Source organism: Leucopleurus acutus (assembly GCF_964270905.1).
Source record: "Leucopleurus acutus genome assembly, chromosome: 5".
Lineage (NCBI taxonomy): Eukaryota > Metazoa > Chordata > Mammalia > Artiodactyla > Delphinidae > Leucopleurus > Leucopleurus acutus.
In genome coordinates this window covers 87,934,328-87,953,587 of record NC_139147.1, presented here as the reverse complement: position 1 = coordinate 87,953,587, position 19,260 = coordinate 87,934,328, and the positions used below count along the sequence as shown (strand labels likewise).

The following is a 19,260-nucleotide window of genomic DNA, read 5'->3' as shown; positions in this document are numbered from 1 at the left end:
GTGGGTTTTGACAGTATCTTCCAAAGGAACCCCTAAGGTTGTTGACATCTAAAATAAATGAGGGCTTCAGATTGTAATAATACTTAATATTTTTCCAAATAATATAAGTGCTTAACACAGTGTGTTGGAACATTATACTGACAAAAAGAGTCATTGGATATGTAGATCAGTTCATTTCAATCAGAAGTATTAGGACTGGGTTATTTGATAAAAGGGATGGATCATTGCAAATTCATCATTATATCTCAAGGAAAATGCATTGATGACACTTTACCTTATAGTGAATATATAACTAAATTATACTTAAAAGCTTATTATACTTAAGCTTTATACTTAAGTAAATTTAATTATACTTAAAATACTTAGGGCTTCCCTGGTGGCGCAGTGGTTGGGAGTCCGCCTGCCGATGCAGGGGACACCAGTTCGTGCCCCGGTCCAGAAGGATCCCACATGCCGCGGAGCGGCTGGGCCCGTGAGCCATGGCCGCTGAACCTGCGCGTCCAGAACCTATGCTCTGCAACGGTAGAGGCCACAACAGTGAGAGGCCCGCGTACCGAAAAAAACCAAAACAAAAAAAAAAACTTAGATATGGTCTAAGATATCACTTAGACAATAATCAATACAAAAAAGGAAATTACAATGATTTTTCTTTCTTAAGAAAGAAAAAAAGACTAAGCTATGTAAATTCTAGTTACCATAGGGTGGAAGTAGGGGTGTAAAAGCAAAAGGATTTGACTTCTCTAGCCTTTACTTTACTCATCTGTAAAATAAAAACAATGGACCCATGATCTAAAAGAGCCTTTCCAGCCCAAATTCTGTTGCTCCATAAAATAGAAAAGAATGATATATTACGGGAATTTTGGTTTCAGTTGCAACTTACTATTTATTCTCTCCATAGCCCCAGCTCTGTCTTGTTAAGAACTGACTTTAAAAGTCCATTCAAATAAAACTTTTTCTTATTGAATGAATTTATTAAATACAAGTGATTTTTTTTTCTAATTTCTGCTTTGGAATCAGTTCTTCTAGCCTAATTAGGAGCAGCAATCTAAGATGAATTGTAATTACTTACCCTAATCATTTCAAACTACAGAAAATGAATTTTTGCATTTAGTAATACCATAAATGTATTCTTTGATGGTTGTTTCTCTTTTAACATATGTTTTCTTTCTTTGGTTTAGATTTCTGCTTTGGGACAGCCACCCATCTAATTCCTTAAAGTACTTTTATATGTAAAACTTGTAAAGGATCAGAACAATGCCTCCAAGACCATCATCAGGTGAACTGTGGGGCATCCACTTGATGCCCCCAAGAATCCTAGTAGAATGTTTACTACCAAATGGGATGATAGTGACTTTAGAATGCCTCCGTGAGGCTACATTAATAACTATAAAGCATGAACTATTTAAAGAAGCGAGAAAATACCCTCTCCATCAACTTCTTCAAGATGAATCTTCTTACATTTTCGTAAGTGTTACCCAAGAAGCAGAAAGGGAAGAATTTTTTGATGAAACAAGACGACTTTGTGACCTTCGGCTTTTTCAACCCTTTTTAAAAGTAATTGAACCAGTAGGCAACCGTGAAGAAAAGATCCTCAATCGAGAAATTGGTATGATAAAATTTTGAAATGGCCTTGTCATTCTATTCTAAATGCAAATAACTATGAAGCTTAACTATTTTCTCATTAGTAAAATATTTTGTCTGAACTGGTTAATTACCTTTGTAATCTTAAATAAATAGATTTCAAAATAAAAATCATTACAAATCTAAAGTTTTTTTGACTGTTAGGCTGAGGAACTGTTTTTAACACCTTGGTATTATTCTGTAAAGTTTTCTTTAAGAAGTATCATTTGTAGGGATGATTTATATTTGTTATATCCCAGTTTTGTTTTGTCTTTTAAAAAATAATTGATATGAATAATGTTTGCAACCTTTGCTCCAAATTGCCAAACAGATCATATTTTATATATTAAAAGTATTTGCGATCTTGTCAATTCTTACTATATGTATTCATCAAAAATTTTATTAACAAAGAGAAACTTCTTTATTGTGATCTTCCATACCTACCAAGTTCCCTATTTACAATAAACATGGTCTTACTGTGTGTTTAACAGAATGTTATATTCTCTATATAATTTTTTTAAGGTTTTGCTATTGGCATGCCAGTGTGTGAATTCGATATGGTTAAAGATCCAGAAGTACAGGACTTCCGAAGAAATATTCTCAATGTTTGTAAAGAAGCTGTGGATCTTAGGGATCTCAATTCACCGCATAGTAGAGCAATGTATGTCTATCCTCCAAATGTAGAATCTTCACCAGAACTGCCAAAGCACATATATAATAAATTGGATAAAGGTAAGAAAATTGTAAATCTACCATAATTGGTCACTGTAGTGAAAACTTTTATCTGTGCGTATATCTTTGTACAGTCTTTTTTTGGGGGGGGCCCAGCTGCTCCGCAGCATGTGGGATCCTCCCGGACCAGGGCACGAACCCATGTCCCATGCTTGGGCAGGCGGACTCTCAACCACTGCGCCACCAGGGAATCCCTGTACAGTCTTTTTATCCTAGCTAGATGATAAGCTTCTTGAAGGCAGGGAATGCTTTACTGACAACATATAGCTGAGTGCTAAGTACACAACTTTTTTTTTTTAAATCTTGAATTATTTTATTTGTGTGTGTCCTTATGAAATGTGTAATACTTTGTGTGCTGTATTTTCTTTATAATTGAATTTATTTACTTATTTTTTATTGGGGTATAGTTGTTTTACAATGTTGTGTTAGTTTCTGCTGTACAGCGAAGTGGAGTTCCCTGTGCTATACAGCAGGTTCTTATTAGTTATCTATTTTATACATATTAGTGGATATATGTCAATCCCAATCTCCCAGTTCATCCCACCCTCATCCCCCACTTTCCCCCCTTGGCATCCATACATTTGTTCTCTACATCTGTGTCTCTATTTCTGCCTTGCAAACTGGTTCTTCGGTACCATTTTTCTAGATTCTGCATATATGCATTAATATACAATATTTGTTTTTCTCTTTCTGACTTACTTCACCCTGTATGACAGTCTCTAGGTCCATCCAGGTCTCTACAAATGACCCAGTTTCATTCCTTTTTATGGCTGAGTAATATTCCATTGTATATATATACCACATCTTCTTTATCCATTCGTCTGTCGATGGACATTTAGGTTGCTTCCATGACCTGGCTATTGTAAATAGTGCTGCTATGAACATTGGGGCACGTGTGTCTTTTTGAATTATTGTTTTCTCTGGGTATATGTCCAGTAGTGGGATTGCTGGGTCATATGGTAATTCTTTCTTTAGTTTTTTGAGGAACCTTCCTACTGTTCTCCATAGTAGCTGTATCAACAGTGCAAGAGGATTCCCTTTTCTCTGCACCCTCTCCAGCATTTATTGTTTGTTGATTTTCTGATGATGCCCATTCTAACCAGTGTGAGGTGATAGCTCATTGTAGTTTTGATTTGCATTTCTCTAATAATTAGTGATGTTGAGCATCTTTTCATGTGCCTCTTGGCCATCTGTATGTCTTCTTTGGTGAAATGTCTATTTAGGTCTTCCACCCATTTTTAGATTGGGTTGTTTGCTTTTTTGATATTGAGCTACATGAGCTGTTTGTATATTTTGGAGATTAATCCTTTGTCCGTTGATTCATTTGCAAATATTTTCTCCCATTCTGAGGGTTGTCTTTTTTTTCAGGTACACAACTTGTGTGCAGTAAGTAGTGATTGATTGAATGAATGTGTGCATATGGTGCTGATCCCTTGGTGAATTGTTTATCTCAGAATAAAACTGAAAAAAAAAAAAGCATTGAGTTTGAAATTCACTGTTACAGAATTATAGCTGATTATCTTTTTACAAATAAAAATAAGTATAAATAGAAATATTTTATGAAATTTTGGGGAAACGTCACACATTCTTACTATATGCAAAGAAAAAGTAAATTTCCTAATCTTAATGTTAGATGCAGTATTTAACTCTGATCATAGTGAATGATAATATATAAGTTGACTTTTGACAATATATCAATTTCTAGAATTAAGTGTACATGAGAATATATAAACTAATTGTTTTAGAAATAAAAATATCATTGTGTCAGATAAATATTTGTATTTTTCAGAATAACAAAGTGAAGTTTTTAATTGAAAGTTATAGAATAGGTTAACTTAATACACTATTAAATATAATATTCTCTCAGAATAAATTAAGACATCTTATCACTATTTTAGACATATTTTTCAAAGTAGTTTAATGCTTGTATAACATAAGGTCTTCATTAAAAGTTCATTTCTGGGCTTCCTTGGTGGTGCCGTGGTTGAGAATCCGCCTGCCAATGCAGGGGACACGGGTTCAAGCCCTGGTCCGGGAAGATCCCACATGCTGCAGAGTGGCTGGGCCCACGTGCCACAACTGCTGAGTCTGTGCTCTGGAGCCCACAGGCCACAACTGCTGAGCCCCACAGGCTGCAAGTGCTGAAGCCTGTGTGCCTGGAGTCTGTGCTCCATGAGAGGGGCCACTGCAGTGAGAGGCCCGCGCACCACAACGAAGAGTGGCCCCCACTCGCCGCAACTAGAGAAAGCCTGTGCACAGAGCAAAGACCCAACACAGCCAAAAATAAATAAAGAAAATAAAGAAATTTTTTAAAAATTCATTTCTACTTTAGCATACTTTTTAAAATGGAATGCTCTTTTTATTTTTCCCCACTATTTATGAAATATTTCCCAACATATAGAAAGTTTGAAAGAATTTTACTCTGGATACCTACACGACTCTAACATAGTTTTAATCTTTTCATTTTCATTTTTTTTTTTGGTCCCCCAGCTTAAAGCTTAATTATTCTTCTTAAAAGGAAAAAAAATAGAAAATTTATTTTTTTCCCCTTCCTCCCCCATCTTTTCTCTCATTCTGATTCAGCATCTTTCTTTAAGTCTCCATGATTCTTTCCCACAGTTCCCAGAAACTCTTCTACTTAAGGTACTATTGAACCTTTGATGCCATCATGAGTCACTCTTCACAGGGGTTGTATCTGTGAAGTATGTCATGTAGTTTAGAATGGAAATTACCTTGGTCTCAGGTAATTGAGACACACAGTAGTCACAGTTTTGTGTGCTTGCCTTAAAACATGAGGTTTGGGCATGGTTTGGCAGCCCTATCAGATTTGAAGATTTGGTCATTCTACCTGATATTTACCTGTATTTAATTAAGGTTGATTATAAGTCATTATGGTTAGTGCATACTTTTGGAAATTTGTCTCTTGAAAAATGAAATATATGTGGTGACTGCATCTAATATTATTTTCCTATTATAGGGCAAATAATAGTGGTGATTTGGGTAATAGTTTCTCCAAATAATGACAAGCAGAAGTATACTCTGAAAATCAACCATGACTGTGTGCCAGAACAAGTAATTGCTGAAGCAATCAGGAAAAAAACTCGAAGTATGTTGCTATCATCTGAACAACTAAAACTCTGTGTTTTAGAATATCAGGGCAAGTATATTTTAAAAGTGTGTGGATGTGACGAATACTTCCTAGAAAAATATCCTCTGAGTCAGTATAAGGTGAGTAACAAGTTTCAAAGATCTTACTTTTAAATTTAAAAGGTAATCACATTGGGAACTGGTATCTGTATTTAGGACATAGTTTTTGAAAATTAAAAACAAATTTTTTTTGGCTGTGCTGCACAGCTTACGGGATCTTAGTTCCCCCATCAGGGACTGAACCCGCACTCCAGCAGTGAAAGTGCCAAGTCCTAACCGCTGGACTGCCAGGGAATTCCCAAAATTAAATAATTAATATTAGTAAATAGATTAATAAGTTTATTTTTTACACTATATTTAATTTGAGAGACTGATGAATTTGAGACGACAGATGCTATTCTTTTAGATTTTATATAATTAATATTTGGGGACCTGACTACATATATGGGTAAGCTGATTAATGTTTTACAATTGTAACAATAGATATATCATTATTCAGATACAAACATTTGATTTGGTGACTGTTTAATTGTGCCATGAGGTAAGATATAATAATGCTTCAGGTATTCTACATGCAAAAAATGCATCGTGTGCTTTTCTGGATAGGTCCAGTTCTATAGTGGAAATACTTTTATAGCCAATAGGAATTTTAAATAACATGGAACTTGCCCGAAAGGCTTTTCATGTGCCTTACTTTTTTTAAAAAGGGTTTGTTGTGTTCATTTGAATAGGCAGTGTAAGCAATAAGGTAAATGTGTTCTTTGTCAAAAAAAAAAAAAGTTGGCAGTTATAGTAATCCCCAAATATGGGGTATTTAATGATTTTTATCCCCTCCCAAGCAGTGGCACTAGAAGGAATTAAAATAAACATTTCAAAAAATCCATGATCTATAGTTAATTAAGGTGTACTATAAATACTTCCCTACTCTCTATTTCTATTCATTAAATAAATACCTATAAGAAGCAACTGTATTTGTACCAAGCATATGTCAAGTGCTGGTTTACAATACCAAGCAAGACATGGTTCTGGCTTTTAGGTTGCTTACAGTATAGTAGGGCTTATGGGTAAGAAAATAGGTTTTTGTAATATGTGTACAGTTGCTTGAAAATCTATCCTAACTACCATTTCAGAGTTCAAACCAATGCATTTTAATATTTTTTAAAACATATTCCATAATTTTATTAGTCTCCTCTCTTTGTGGTTTTTGGGTTTTTTTGTTCTGTTTTTTTTTTTTAACAAAACAAATATTTCTCAAGAAATGTTGGGACAGAAGAACAAGTGGGCAGCAGCTCTTGGATTTGACATCAGTATGACTTAATAGATTGAATGGCAGAGGCTTCCTAAATGATGTTGCTTTTCCTTTAACAAGCACCTGCAGTATGTTTTCAGTTGGCTAGAAAACATCTACCTCAGCTTATAGTCCTTTTCTGTAATTCTAATATCTAGTGTTTTCATAATGAGTATCTTCTTATCCTTATTTTTAATTCCTTTTTTCTTTTCTTTCTTTTTCCTTCCAGTTAAAGGTAGAACTACAGTCTAAAAAGCTGACCTTTGTTTTTCTTTTCTTTTATACAATTTATATTCCAAGATGTGTTTGGTTTATCTGTGCTAAAACCTAACTCCCAAATGTTAGTTTTTAAAATGTTATAAATATAGCAACTGCTAAGAAATGTGTCTATAATGTTTGATTTTTTTAATTACCTTTGCAGATTAGTATGTAAATTCTCATAGTACTCTTATATGTTGCCTTTAAAATGAAAAACCTTACAAGAAATGCCTTCTCTCCTCCCACCTTAATCTCTTACAGTATATAAGAAGCTGTATAATGCTTGGGAGGATGCCCAATTTGATGCTGATGGCTAAAGAAAGCCTCTACTCTCAACTGCCAATGGACTGTTTTACAATGCCATCTTATTCCAGACGCATCTCCACAGCTACACCATATATGAATGGAGAAACATCTACAAAATCCCTTTGGGTTATAAATAGTGCACTTAGGATAAAAATTCTTTGTGCAACCTATGTGAATGTAAATATTCGAGACATTGACAAGGTAAGGTCAAGTGTTGATGTTTATTATTGTATATAAATTATTTTATATAAATCTTTTTTATTGAAGTATATAATAATCTGTTGACCTGCAGTATGTTTTCAGCTGGCTAGAAAACATCTACCTCAGCTTATAATCATTTTCTGTAATTCTAATATCCCTAATTCTAATAATTCTAATACCCATAATTCTAAGCTCTTAAAACCAAACTTTTACAGAATTCATTTGGCAAGAAAACCTGACCTAACCTGAAGCGAGGTTTTTTACAGTCTTTATTTATCCCACTTAGTGTAAATATCCAAATGTTTTATTGCAGAAATATTAATTTCCTTATGGAGTGCTGCTTTAACTGCTAAGAGTACTAAGTAATATTTAGTATATGTACCAATTTATCTTTCTAAAATATGAAAAACTCTGAATTACATACCTAGCCTAAAGGGATTGTGGGCCTATCTTGATTTTTAATAGTGTAAGTCCACCTGAAGGCAGCAGTACATTTTGGTGAAGAATCTGCATCAGTATTAATTTACTATACATGTGAAGAAAAAGAGAAAAGAAAAGCTACATCTGAACAGAAACTTTAGTTGATTCTCTCATTCATATCAGTTACATTGTTTTGATAATGTTTAATATTGGTCTGGTCTAGTATGTATGTGTGCGTGTGTATATATACATATATATATATATATATATATATATGTATGTGTATACACATAACTTTTTATTTTCCTTAGATCTATGTTCGAACAGGTATCTACCATGGAGGAGAACCCTTATGTGATAATGTGAACACTCAAAGAGTACCTTGTTCCAATCCCAGGTAAGGAAGTATATATGAGTTTATATTTCCAAAAGTCATATTAGTGTTTAGCAGTATAATAAATAAAAGTAGTATAGTTTACATCATTAGTTTTATACAAGTCATATATAATTACCAGACATTTACATATAGAACATGAGGACATTCCGTCTAATGAGTATCAATCACAGGATCACTTTATTGATTCTCCCTAAAACGTTATCGGAAGGGTTTTTCTGATCCTCTCTTCTCATTGTGTCAAGGAGAGAACAGAATGTGGTTATAGTTTTGTGCTGATTATTCCTTACATTAGATCCATAAACCTAGCATTTTATTCCTTTTTTATCTCCATTTGCATTTCCATTAAGAAGTGAGAGTTGGCAAACAACTTTAGAGCTGGACTACTCTGAGGCAGTTTTCTTTACAGTACTCCCAAGAATACATATTTATGACATTCAAATAAAGAATCTTGGAGCACAAACCAGTTTCTTAGTGGGAGGGGATGTTATTGGGAACATTTTTAAATGATTACTGCCTAGATAAAATGAAGAAATAAAAGGTAGTATAATTCAACAGCTTGACATCCTGCCATTTCTTTGCTTCTCTGTATAGAATCATTTGGGGATAAAAGTTTATTCTTGAAATTAATAGTAATATTTTAAGAGAACTCAAATTGGAATTAAATGTTAAAGATGGATTTTTTAGACTAGCAATAGAGCTAACTAGTGGATCTTCCAGAAGTAAATTTCATAATCAATTCAGATTGAGTTCTAGGAGAGTCAAGAAAAAGTTATGGTGTTGTAATTAAATTGATAGAGGTGAGAGAGCCTACGTAAAGTTCAAAGAGATGGTAGCCTTCTCTACCAGGAGGAAGGGAAATAGTTCCCTGCCCTGCCTGAACCATTATAGGTCAGAAAGTATCAATACATCATTCGGGTTAGAAGTTATGCTGTGGCAACAGACCATACCAGAATCTTCTGAATTTTTTGTTAGAACAACAAATGTTTATTTCCCACTCACACAGCATATCTGTCACAGGTTAGGTGGGTGGTTGTGCAAGGAGCAGAAAAACAATATTTGAGGAAATTATAGCCAAAATTTTCCAAATTTGGTGAAAACTATAAAACCAACAATCTAAGGAATTCAACAAGCCCCAAGCAAAGACCACAAAATACAGTTGGGTAGATTTATCCTAGTTCTTTCAAGTACCAAGAATAAACAGGCTTTAGAAAAGTAAAAGGTAAATTTATTTAATAATATAAGATTAAACTGTTAAAATTTTAATATCTTAAAATAGCTATTCATAAAGGACTTATATTTTATTGTCTTTCCTTTAAGAATATCTGTAAGGTAAAATCCCTGTGGTAGTAGTATAAAGATTTAAGTAAATTTTACCAGTCAGAATGGCCATCATCAAAAAATCTAGAAACAATAAATACTGGAGAGAATGTGGAGAAAAGGGAACACTCTTGCACTGCTGGTGGGAATGTGAGTTGGTACAGCCGCTATATAGAACAGTATGGAGGTTCCTTAAAAAACTACAAATAGAACTACCATATGACCCAGCAATCCCATTACTGGGCATATACCCTGAGAAAACCATAATTCCAAAAGAGTCATGTACCAAAATGTTCATTGCAGCTCTATTTACAATAGCCTGGAGATGGAAACAACCTAAGTGTCCATCATCGGATGAATGGATAAAGAAGATGTGGCACATATATACAATGGAATATTACTCAGTCATAAAAAGAAACGAAATTGAGCTATTTGTAATGAGGTGGATAGACCTAGAGTCTGTCATACAGAGTGAAGTAAGTCAGAAAGAGAGAGACAAATACCGTATGCTAACACATATATATGGAATTTAAGAAAAAAAAATGTCATGAAGAACCTAGGGGTGAACCAGGAATAAAGACAGACTTACTAGAGAATGGACTTGAGGATATGGGGATGGGGAAGGGTAAACTGTGACAAAGCGAGAGAGAGGCATGGACATATATACACTACCAAACGTAAGGTAGATAGCTAGTCGGAAGCAGCCGCATAGCACAGGGAGATCAGCTCGGTGCTTTGTGACTGCCTGGAGGGGTGGGATAGGGAGGGTGGGAGGGAGGGAGACGCAAGCGGGAAGAGATATGGGAACATATGTATATATATAACTGATTCATTTTGTTGTGAAGCTGAAACTAACATACCATTGTAAAGCAATTATACTCCAATAAAGATGTTAAAATGAAAAAAAAATCAAAAAATCAAAAATCAAAAAAAAAATTTTAAAACTTTTCTGCATTCACAGAAAAGATCAGAGGTAAAAGTGTATTAAGTTATTAGAATCTTTAAAATTCTTACTGAGATTAAGTGATTGTTCTAAATCTGTTCTTTCTATATACTAAATAAATTTCTTATAAATGTTACCAGTTATCTCCCAATGTCAAAATCAATTTGAAATATATATATAAAACCATTGCCAAAATAAAGAACCTAATTGGGTATGGGTGGGGTGTGTGTGTGAAAGGAGCATGCTTTATTCGGTTAACATAATACTGAACTACATTAATAAGACACAGTTCTCTTAGAAAGTGTGTAGAAAATTTCTCACTAATTATGAGCAATTCTAAAAATTTCAGAGTAGTAAAAAGTACTAGGTACATTTGAGATACATCTTCTAATTTTTCTTGAATTACTGTGGACTTATCAAATCTCACAGTATTTCTTTTCCCTGCATTTGTTGTCTCCTTTCCCTTTCGATTTCCTTCTAGCTAAGTTCCCGCATTTTAAATGTCTTCTCTGTATAAAAGGACAACATATTTCTTTTTATCTTTGACCACACTCAAGCAAAGATACTAGAATAAATAGAACTTATTTTACTGATGGTTTTATAACTTAGTCTGACTAATTAAAAGTAGAATTCTTATACTGTTTTGTTAATTAAGTCTTGTTTTATTTATAATCAGAAAACAGAACAGAATTATAAAGAAGCCATTTGAAAAGTTTTCAAAGTTAATATCTAGCACTTGAGCTTTTAACATGGACCAGTTACTGTTCTAAGTGCTTTACTTATGTTATCTCATTTAATCTTCAAAACAACTCTTTGAGAGTAAGTAATATTATTAGTCCCATTTCACACATGAAAAAACAGACAAAGCGAGGGTTACACAAAGTGAGGGTTACACATATAGTAAAATAGTAGAAACAAGACTTTACTCCAGGTAGTCTAACTTCTGAGTCCAAGCTTTTAGCCATTACTATAATGATTTTAATTAAAAAAAAAACAAACTACTACTTATTATACTTCGCTCTTTACCAGTATGTTTACCAAATATAGACATAATTTCGCATGTAACATCCAATAAATTGAAGGGAATTTATCATAAAAATTTGAATAATTTTTATCATCACTTGTTGTAGTAGCTTCTTATGCTTTCCTTATTATGAATGTCAAGTTTTATTACCTCTTGTGAAGTAGTTAGTTACTCTAAAATTTACATACTTTCTCCTTACGTATCCTTTATTTTATTTACATACTGACTTATTTAAATTAATGGGCTTTTCTGGATGAAACTACATCATATATAAAAGTAATTAAATATAATTTTAATCATAATAGGAAATCTAATTTTATCTTACTTAGTTTCCCTTTTCTCTTTGCCTCTTCTATAAGCTAATTTGTTTTTTATTTTTACTGAAATATAGCACAAATGCATAAATCATAATTGCACAGTTCAGTGAATTATCACAAGGTGAGAATACCTATATAGCCACTGTGCTGGTCAAGAATTAGAACATTTACCAGCATTCCAAAAACCCCTCCTCACACTACTTCCCAATCCATTAATCTTCTCTCCTCCCCAAAGATAACTACTATCTTGATTTCTAACACTATTGGTTAGTTTTGGTTGTTCCTGAATTTTATATAAATGGACTGAAGGAGTAGATATTCTTTTGTGTCTAGCTTCTTTCACTCAATATTATGTTTGTAAGATTTCATCCATATTGTAAATAACTGGTGTTCATTTCTGTTGAAATATAGTGTGCCATTATATATGGCATATATATTATATGAATATACTACCATTTATTCTACTGTTGGTCATTTGAATTTTTTTGAAGTTTGGGGATACTGTAATTAATTCTATTAACATTCTGTGCAAAAATGCATACATTTCTGTGGTTTTATACCTAGAGGTGGAGCTGAGTCATGGTTCAGTTTTAATAGATTATGCTTTCCAAATTGGTTGTACAAATTACACCTCCCCTAGCATGTATGAGATTTCCTGTTACTGCACCTCCTTACCACCCCTTAGTATCATCAGTCTTTATAGTTTTAGCCATTCTTTTTTATAGTGATATCTTTTATTTTGCATTTTTTGAATGACATATTGACTACTTTCTTTTTTTAAAACATTTATTTATTTACTTACTTATTTTTGGCTGCAGGTCTTAGTTGTAGCGCACAGGCTTCTCTCTAGTTGTGTTGTGAGGGTTTTCTCTTCTCTAGTTGTGGCGCGCAGGCTTCAGGGCACGTGAGTTCAGTAGTTGTGGCTGCGGGCTTAGTTGCCCTGCGGCATGTGGGATCTTAGTTCCCTGACCAGGGTTCAAACCCACGTCCCCTGCATTGTAAGGCAGATTCTTTACCACTGGATCACCAGGGAAGTCCTGATACTGGCTACTTTTTCATGTGTATTAGCCATTTAAATATGACCTTGTGAAGTCTTTGTTCCAGTCAATCTCTGGCTTGGTTTTCATTTGATTTATCTTTTTCTTGATGATTTGTAGGGGTCATTTATATACTCTAGATAAAGTCTTTTTTGGTAAATTATTTTTTTCTTAATTTTTCATAGGTGGAATGAATGGCTGAATTACGATATATACATTCCTGATCTTCCTCGTGCTGCTCGACTTTGCCTTTCTATTTGTTCTGTTAAAGGCCGAAAGGGTGCTAAAGAGGTAAAGTATTTCAAAAGGAACAATCATTCACCTCTAAAAACTCCTAATTATACTGCTGATTGAACTTTTTCAAGAAATGGATATTATTTTTTCTTTGTTTAAAAAATTAATAAGCATTTTAAAATAATATATTTATTTAAAGAAGAATAGCTTGATAGAGCTTCCAGAATTTATTTTATGATGAATATGTCCTGAGTTCATACTGATAAAATTTTTAAACTTGCTGAGTGACTACATACAAATATCTGTCTTGCTTGCTTTGGTTCATATTTCCTATTTATAATTAAAAAATACATGTAATTTCAAATGGGAAAAAGGAAAGAAACTATTTATACTTTGAAAAAATTAATGTGACTTGTTATAGATACCAGGAAAAAGACAGTTGTTGATTTCTCCTTTCTGGGAAAGAAGAGTACCAATATTTTGAAATGCATTTTATAATTTAATCTACAGAGTAGTGAACATTTTTCTGTTTTGTTAAGGAACATTGTCCATTGGCCTGGGGAAATATAAACTTGTTTGATTACACAGATACTCTAGTATCTGGAAAAATGGCTTTGAATCTTTGGCCAGTACCTCATGGACTAGAAGATTTGCTGAACCCTATTGGTGTTACTGGATCAAATCCAAATAAAGTAAGCTTTTTATTATCATAAATAAGATTTGTTTTCTTTTTTGTGTGTGTGACAGTCAAATGTAATATGTATAATAACTTTTATTCCATCTCTTAGGAAACTCCATGTTTAGAGTTGGAGTTTGACTGGTTCAGCAGTGTGGTAAAGTTTCCAGATATGTCAGTGATTGAAGAGCATGCCAATTGGTCTGTATCCCGAGAAGCAGGATTTAGTTATTCCCATGCAGGACTGGTAAGGCAAATCACTGAGTCTTCCTTAAGTATCAGTCATAATCAGTGCTTTTGGCTACATACTGTTACTCTTTGTATAGAGAAGGTTTCATGTGTTTTAGTCACACTCGAATAGATACTTCAGGCTCTAGAACAGTATTGCAATAAAATAAAATACTGTATGCTAATATTTTTACTGCAGCTCTGCCATTTCTTAGTTTAGCCTGCCTCATTTGACAAATATTTATTGAATACTGACTATATGTATATATTTATTATACGATAGGTACCAGGTAATAAAGTTGTGACCTAAAGAGACCTCCACTGATTATACAGTCTAATGGTGAAAATAGGCCTGAAACTGGTAAAAGCAGAAATATAAGATCATAAATCATGGTGAGTGCCATGAAGGAAACAATAGTGTGTCAAGAATGACTAACATAGGGCTTTGGGGAGAAAGGCTAATGTATTTTGGGTTCAGGAAAGACCTCTCTGGGATAATAACCTTGAACTTGAAATCAAGGTATAAGTATGTTGTTAGTTGAGCAAGGGAGCAGAGGAAATAGCATACCAGTATAGTCCAGACATGCTAGAAAAGAATATATATAAAATGGAGTTTAAATATTGATCTATTTGTCTGATCTTGGCTGTAACTTTTGAACCGCAGTATAACTGCGTTCAAAGATCATAAACTCTCCTCGGTGCTTTGTGTCCACCTAGAGGGCTGGGATAGGGACGGTGGGAGGGAGACACAAGAGGGAGGAGATATGGGGATATATGTTTATGTATAGCTGATTCACTTTGTTATATAGCAGAAACTAACACACCATTGTAAAGCAATGCTACTCCAATAAAGATGTTAAAAAAATAAATAAGATCATAAACTCTCCCTTATTTCTCAAGGGCAAAAGTGTCAGTACTGAGAGAAGAGGTATTTTTGTTCTTTGCTGTCTCTTTCCCCAGTTTTCTAATTTATCACCATTTTCTTTGGCCTAATTAAAGGTTATAGATAGACCATTCAATGAATGTGGGTCTTGAGATAGGCCTACCCCCAGTAACAGTAATAGTAGCACCCTGGGGTAGCCTGGAATCCTATGCTTAGGAACTTTATTAGTTTAACTTTATTAGTTGTATTCTCAGTAAGGAGTTTACCAATCCCTTTTGTAAACAGAATAATAATAATAGTAATAATAATCTTCCTGCTTGTGTACTTTCAGAACTATGTAGAAGATATTTTGTTAAGTAGAAATTAATTTAAAATCATTACTGAATTCTGTCATTTACGGAAGGAACAATTAGCTTTTTTGACGTTAAAAAGGGATTCTCTTTCTTGAAAAACCCTACTCTGTAAGTTTAATTCTTTGAATATACCTAACATTTATTAAGTGCTTACCATATACCAAATGCCATACCAATTACTTTTCACGTATTACCTCATTTAATCTTAAAAGCAGTCTCTATGAGGGTAGGTGCTATTATAATTCGTATTTTACCAGTAAGGAAAAGGCTTAAGGAGTTTAAATAAGTTATCCAGTGTCACTGTTTAATTAGTATTAAGTCTTTTACTCTTAACCATTCTAACTAGACAGGAATTCCTTACTTTTGAAATTGGGGGTAAAATACTGATGAGCATTTCCATAAAATGTCCATAACCCTATCCAATTAGTTATACCTTTAAACTAACTGAATTACAAGAGTCAAGTCACATACTTGGAAACTCATTTATTTCCTATTTTATTCATACATTCAGCCATTGAACTCAGTTTGCCATCAGGGCTTGTTGGAGCCAATTTTAGCTTTTGAGTTTCCTTTTTGAGCAGTTCTAACTCTGTAAGGATTGATACTTTATGACTTTTTCTTCCTTAGAAGAATTTTTTTTATTTCAAAAAGAAAAATGAAAAACTTTTTTTTTTTTTAATAACAAGTGTTGGTGAGGATGTGGAGAAATTGGAACCCTTATCCATTGTTTTTGTTTTTTTTAATTTTATTTATATTTAGGCTGCGTTGGGTCTTTGTTGCTGCGTGCTGGCTTTCTCTAGTTGCGGTGAGCGGGGGCTACTCTTCATTGCGGTGCGTGGGCTTCTCATTGCAGTGGCTTCTCTTGTGGAGCACGGGCTCTAGGCACGTGGGTTTCAGTAGATGTGGCATGCGGGCTCAGTAGTTGTGGCACACAGGCTTAGTTGCTCCACGGCATGTGGGATCCTCCCGGACCAGGGCTCGAACCCGTGTCCCCTGCATTGGCAGGCAGATTCATAACCACTGCACCACCAGGGAAGTCCCTGTTTATTTTTATAATAGAATAAAACTGACTCTATCTTTCAGTTACCTTTGGATCTATTGAAAACTTTTATAACTCTTAGAAACAATAATAGGATCTTAGTTTTCCAATATCTTAAAACATTTTACTATTTCATCATTATTCATTAATTCCAACTATGCTAAAAAAAAGACTAAAATAATATAAAAATATAAAAGGATAAAATAGTCTAGAAGGATGATACAGTAGTGAGATAAATCATCACTAGTACATCATCCTTCAGTCTTCTTATTGCATAGCCCAGTGTTTTGCATCATCTTTCCAGATGTATAAAGAAGTCTACAAACACCATCTTTGTAGTGTTTTGTTGCTGTTATTTTTTAGGTAAATAATTGAATACTGTTAATAATTCAGAATTTTTCCCTTTCCACTGATAATGCCAAAGAGAAGAAAATTGACAGAGGAAAATATTTCATAATTCTTAGCAAATCAGAGTATGAATACAAAGAGACAGATAATAGCACTTTAAAGCAAAGTTTCTCAGCCTTGACATTGCTGACATTTGGGGCCAAAAACTCCTTTGTTGTAGGGCCTGTTGTGTGCATTACAGGATGTTTAGCAGCGTCCCTGGCCTCCACCCTCTAGATGCCAGCACCACCACCGCCACAAGCTGTGATGATCAAAAATGTGTCCAAACAGTATCAAAGGTTCCTCTTAGAGGAGACAGAATCACCCCAGTTGAGAACCACACTATTCCAGGCTTGAATGATGATGTTAAAATTGATCATGTAAGTGAAATATCAGATGACAATATCCTAGATGAATTTTTCTCAAACTCAGGAAACGATGAGTGAACAGTATATCTCCAAGGACAAAAAATGACTAACATCAGTTAGTCATTCTGCAGGAATGACTTTATCACACAGTATTTCTTAGCAAGAACCCAGCCCACACCTCATCTTTTGCAGTATTCTTTCCATCTTTTATGATGTGCATCAGAATTTACTTAGTAAGTAGATAAATGCTGCAGGCAGTTATGTATAAAAATGACTGGAAGGAAAAAGGTGATGTAGAAATTTTTTAAATCCTTGGATTGATTATTCTGATATCTGTAAGTACAAAAAATAGAAATGTTTTGCAGTTATGAAGCAAAGAAGATGGTTGTCCTTTCTTCAATAAAATTATGAGTCATCAAAGTTTTCAAAAGTATTTTGACAATGCAAATGTGAGAAGAAATACCAGAAGTAATGATAAACTAGAAGTTATTAGATATGTATTTGAAATCTGGAATCAGTATTCACAAGATGGATATATTCAGGCTCACACATGACAGTTGATGAGCAAGTTTGTTGCATTCAACGTATGTTGCCCATTTTGGATTATAAATTTGGTTTTACTGTGTTTATATTCTTATTAGGATGTCTAATAAAATTGTTTTTCACCATCACTTTATTCTTCTTTAAATTATTTTGTATTAAAAATATAAACAAAAATCAGTAAGTAAAAGAACTAAGAGTCCATTGGAACCCAGATGATAAGTTTTAATGACTACTTTTTCTGATGAGTTGAGGGTTAAGTATTCTCTTAGCTGGACTATTGCATTAGCCTCCTAACTGGTCTCCTGCTTTCCCCAAAGCAATCAGAATAATATTTATAAAAGGTAAATCAAGTAATAGTATTCATCCTTGAAATAGCTTTGCTAAAAGTAAAATCCAGACCTTTTACCCTGACCTGCAAATTTTACATTCTCTGAACATGACCTCCTGTCACTCCTCTCCCACATCTACTGGACTTCAGATGCCCTGGTCTTCTTCCTGTTCCTCCTTCACACCAAACTCATTCTTTCCTTGGGGCACTTTCACTGTTTCCTTCATCTGCAGTAGTCTTTCCCTGGTCTTAGTGTGGATGGTTCTTTCTTGTCATTTGGATCGCAAATTAATATTACCTTCTCAAAGGCCATTCCTGAACACCCAGTCTAAAGTAGCCACTCAGTCCTTCTCTGTCACAACACCCAGAGTATCTTATCTATATCTACTCCAGTATTTTTATTTGTTCATTTAATTTCCCACTATAATAGAGGCTCTGTTAATACAGGGTGTTTTACTATTTTCTGAGCCCAACAGTAAGAACAGGACAAGGTTCACAGTACATGTATTAATAAAGATTTGTTGAGTGAATATGTGCCAGTAATATTTCTTTATGCTGTTGGATAAATTAACAATATTTAAATGTATAAAAACCAAGTAGCATGGATGTCTGCTTTCATTTTTCGCCAATCGGAATATGTGTAACTCATCCTAAGGGGTGTGTGTTTTGCATGATACATTAATATGCATTCATAATTATTCACTATGCAGTTAATAAATTTATATTTAAAGGGAATAAATACATTACCTGGAATATTGGAATTACACCAAAAGTTATGGTATTTTCTTTTTCGTTTCCAAACATTCAATGTGCAGTGTTTTAATGTGAATGTTTTTTTTTTCTCCTTTTTTCCCTTATTTTTACTTTTAAAATTAGAAAGCCTTGCAAGTGATTATAAGGATATTTTCAGGGAAGGATTATGAAAGAATTTATATTTTTATTTTATTATTTTACTTTTTAATTTTCTCTCTTATTCCAGAAACATTAGCAGATTAGTTAATAGGATACTAGGAAGGGTCCTCATCAGGAAGAGAAGTAAATTGTTCACTACCACCCCCTAGTATCCAAATCTAGCCTTATCCCTGATTGATTTTGGCATTTAACTGTTCTTTGATTGGTGGTAATGTTAACCAAGTAAATTATTGGATTTGTTCCACAAATAACTGTCTTAAGTTTGTTCTCCCCATCCCTGAAAATAAAGTCTTGCAATGAGA

General features: G+C 33.8%; 1 protein-coding gene across 1 annotated transcript in view; it reads left to right on the top strand.

The window, feature by feature from the left end:
- Positions 1-19,260, top strand: part of PIK3CA (phosphatidylinositol-4,5-bisphosphate 3-kinase catalytic subunit alpha) — a 110,689-nt gene that overhangs the window by 74,475 nt on the left and 16,954 nt on the right. The window contains exons 2-9 of the mRNA XM_082839010.1: positions 1,179-1,606; positions 2,143-2,352; positions 5,330-5,580; positions 7,307-7,552; positions 8,284-8,369; positions 13,193-13,298; positions 13,781-13,933; positions 14,030-14,164. Coding sequence (XP_082695136.1) covers positions 1,255-1,606; positions 2,143-2,352; positions 5,330-5,580; positions 7,307-7,552; positions 8,284-8,369; positions 13,193-13,298; positions 13,781-13,933; positions 14,030-14,164 — 1,539 coding nt within the window. The 5' untranslated portion in view covers positions 1,179-1,254. The remainder of the gene's footprint in view (positions 1-1,178; positions 1,607-2,142; positions 2,353-5,329; positions 5,581-7,306; positions 7,553-8,283; positions 8,370-13,192; positions 13,299-13,780; positions 13,934-14,029; positions 14,165-19,260) is intronic.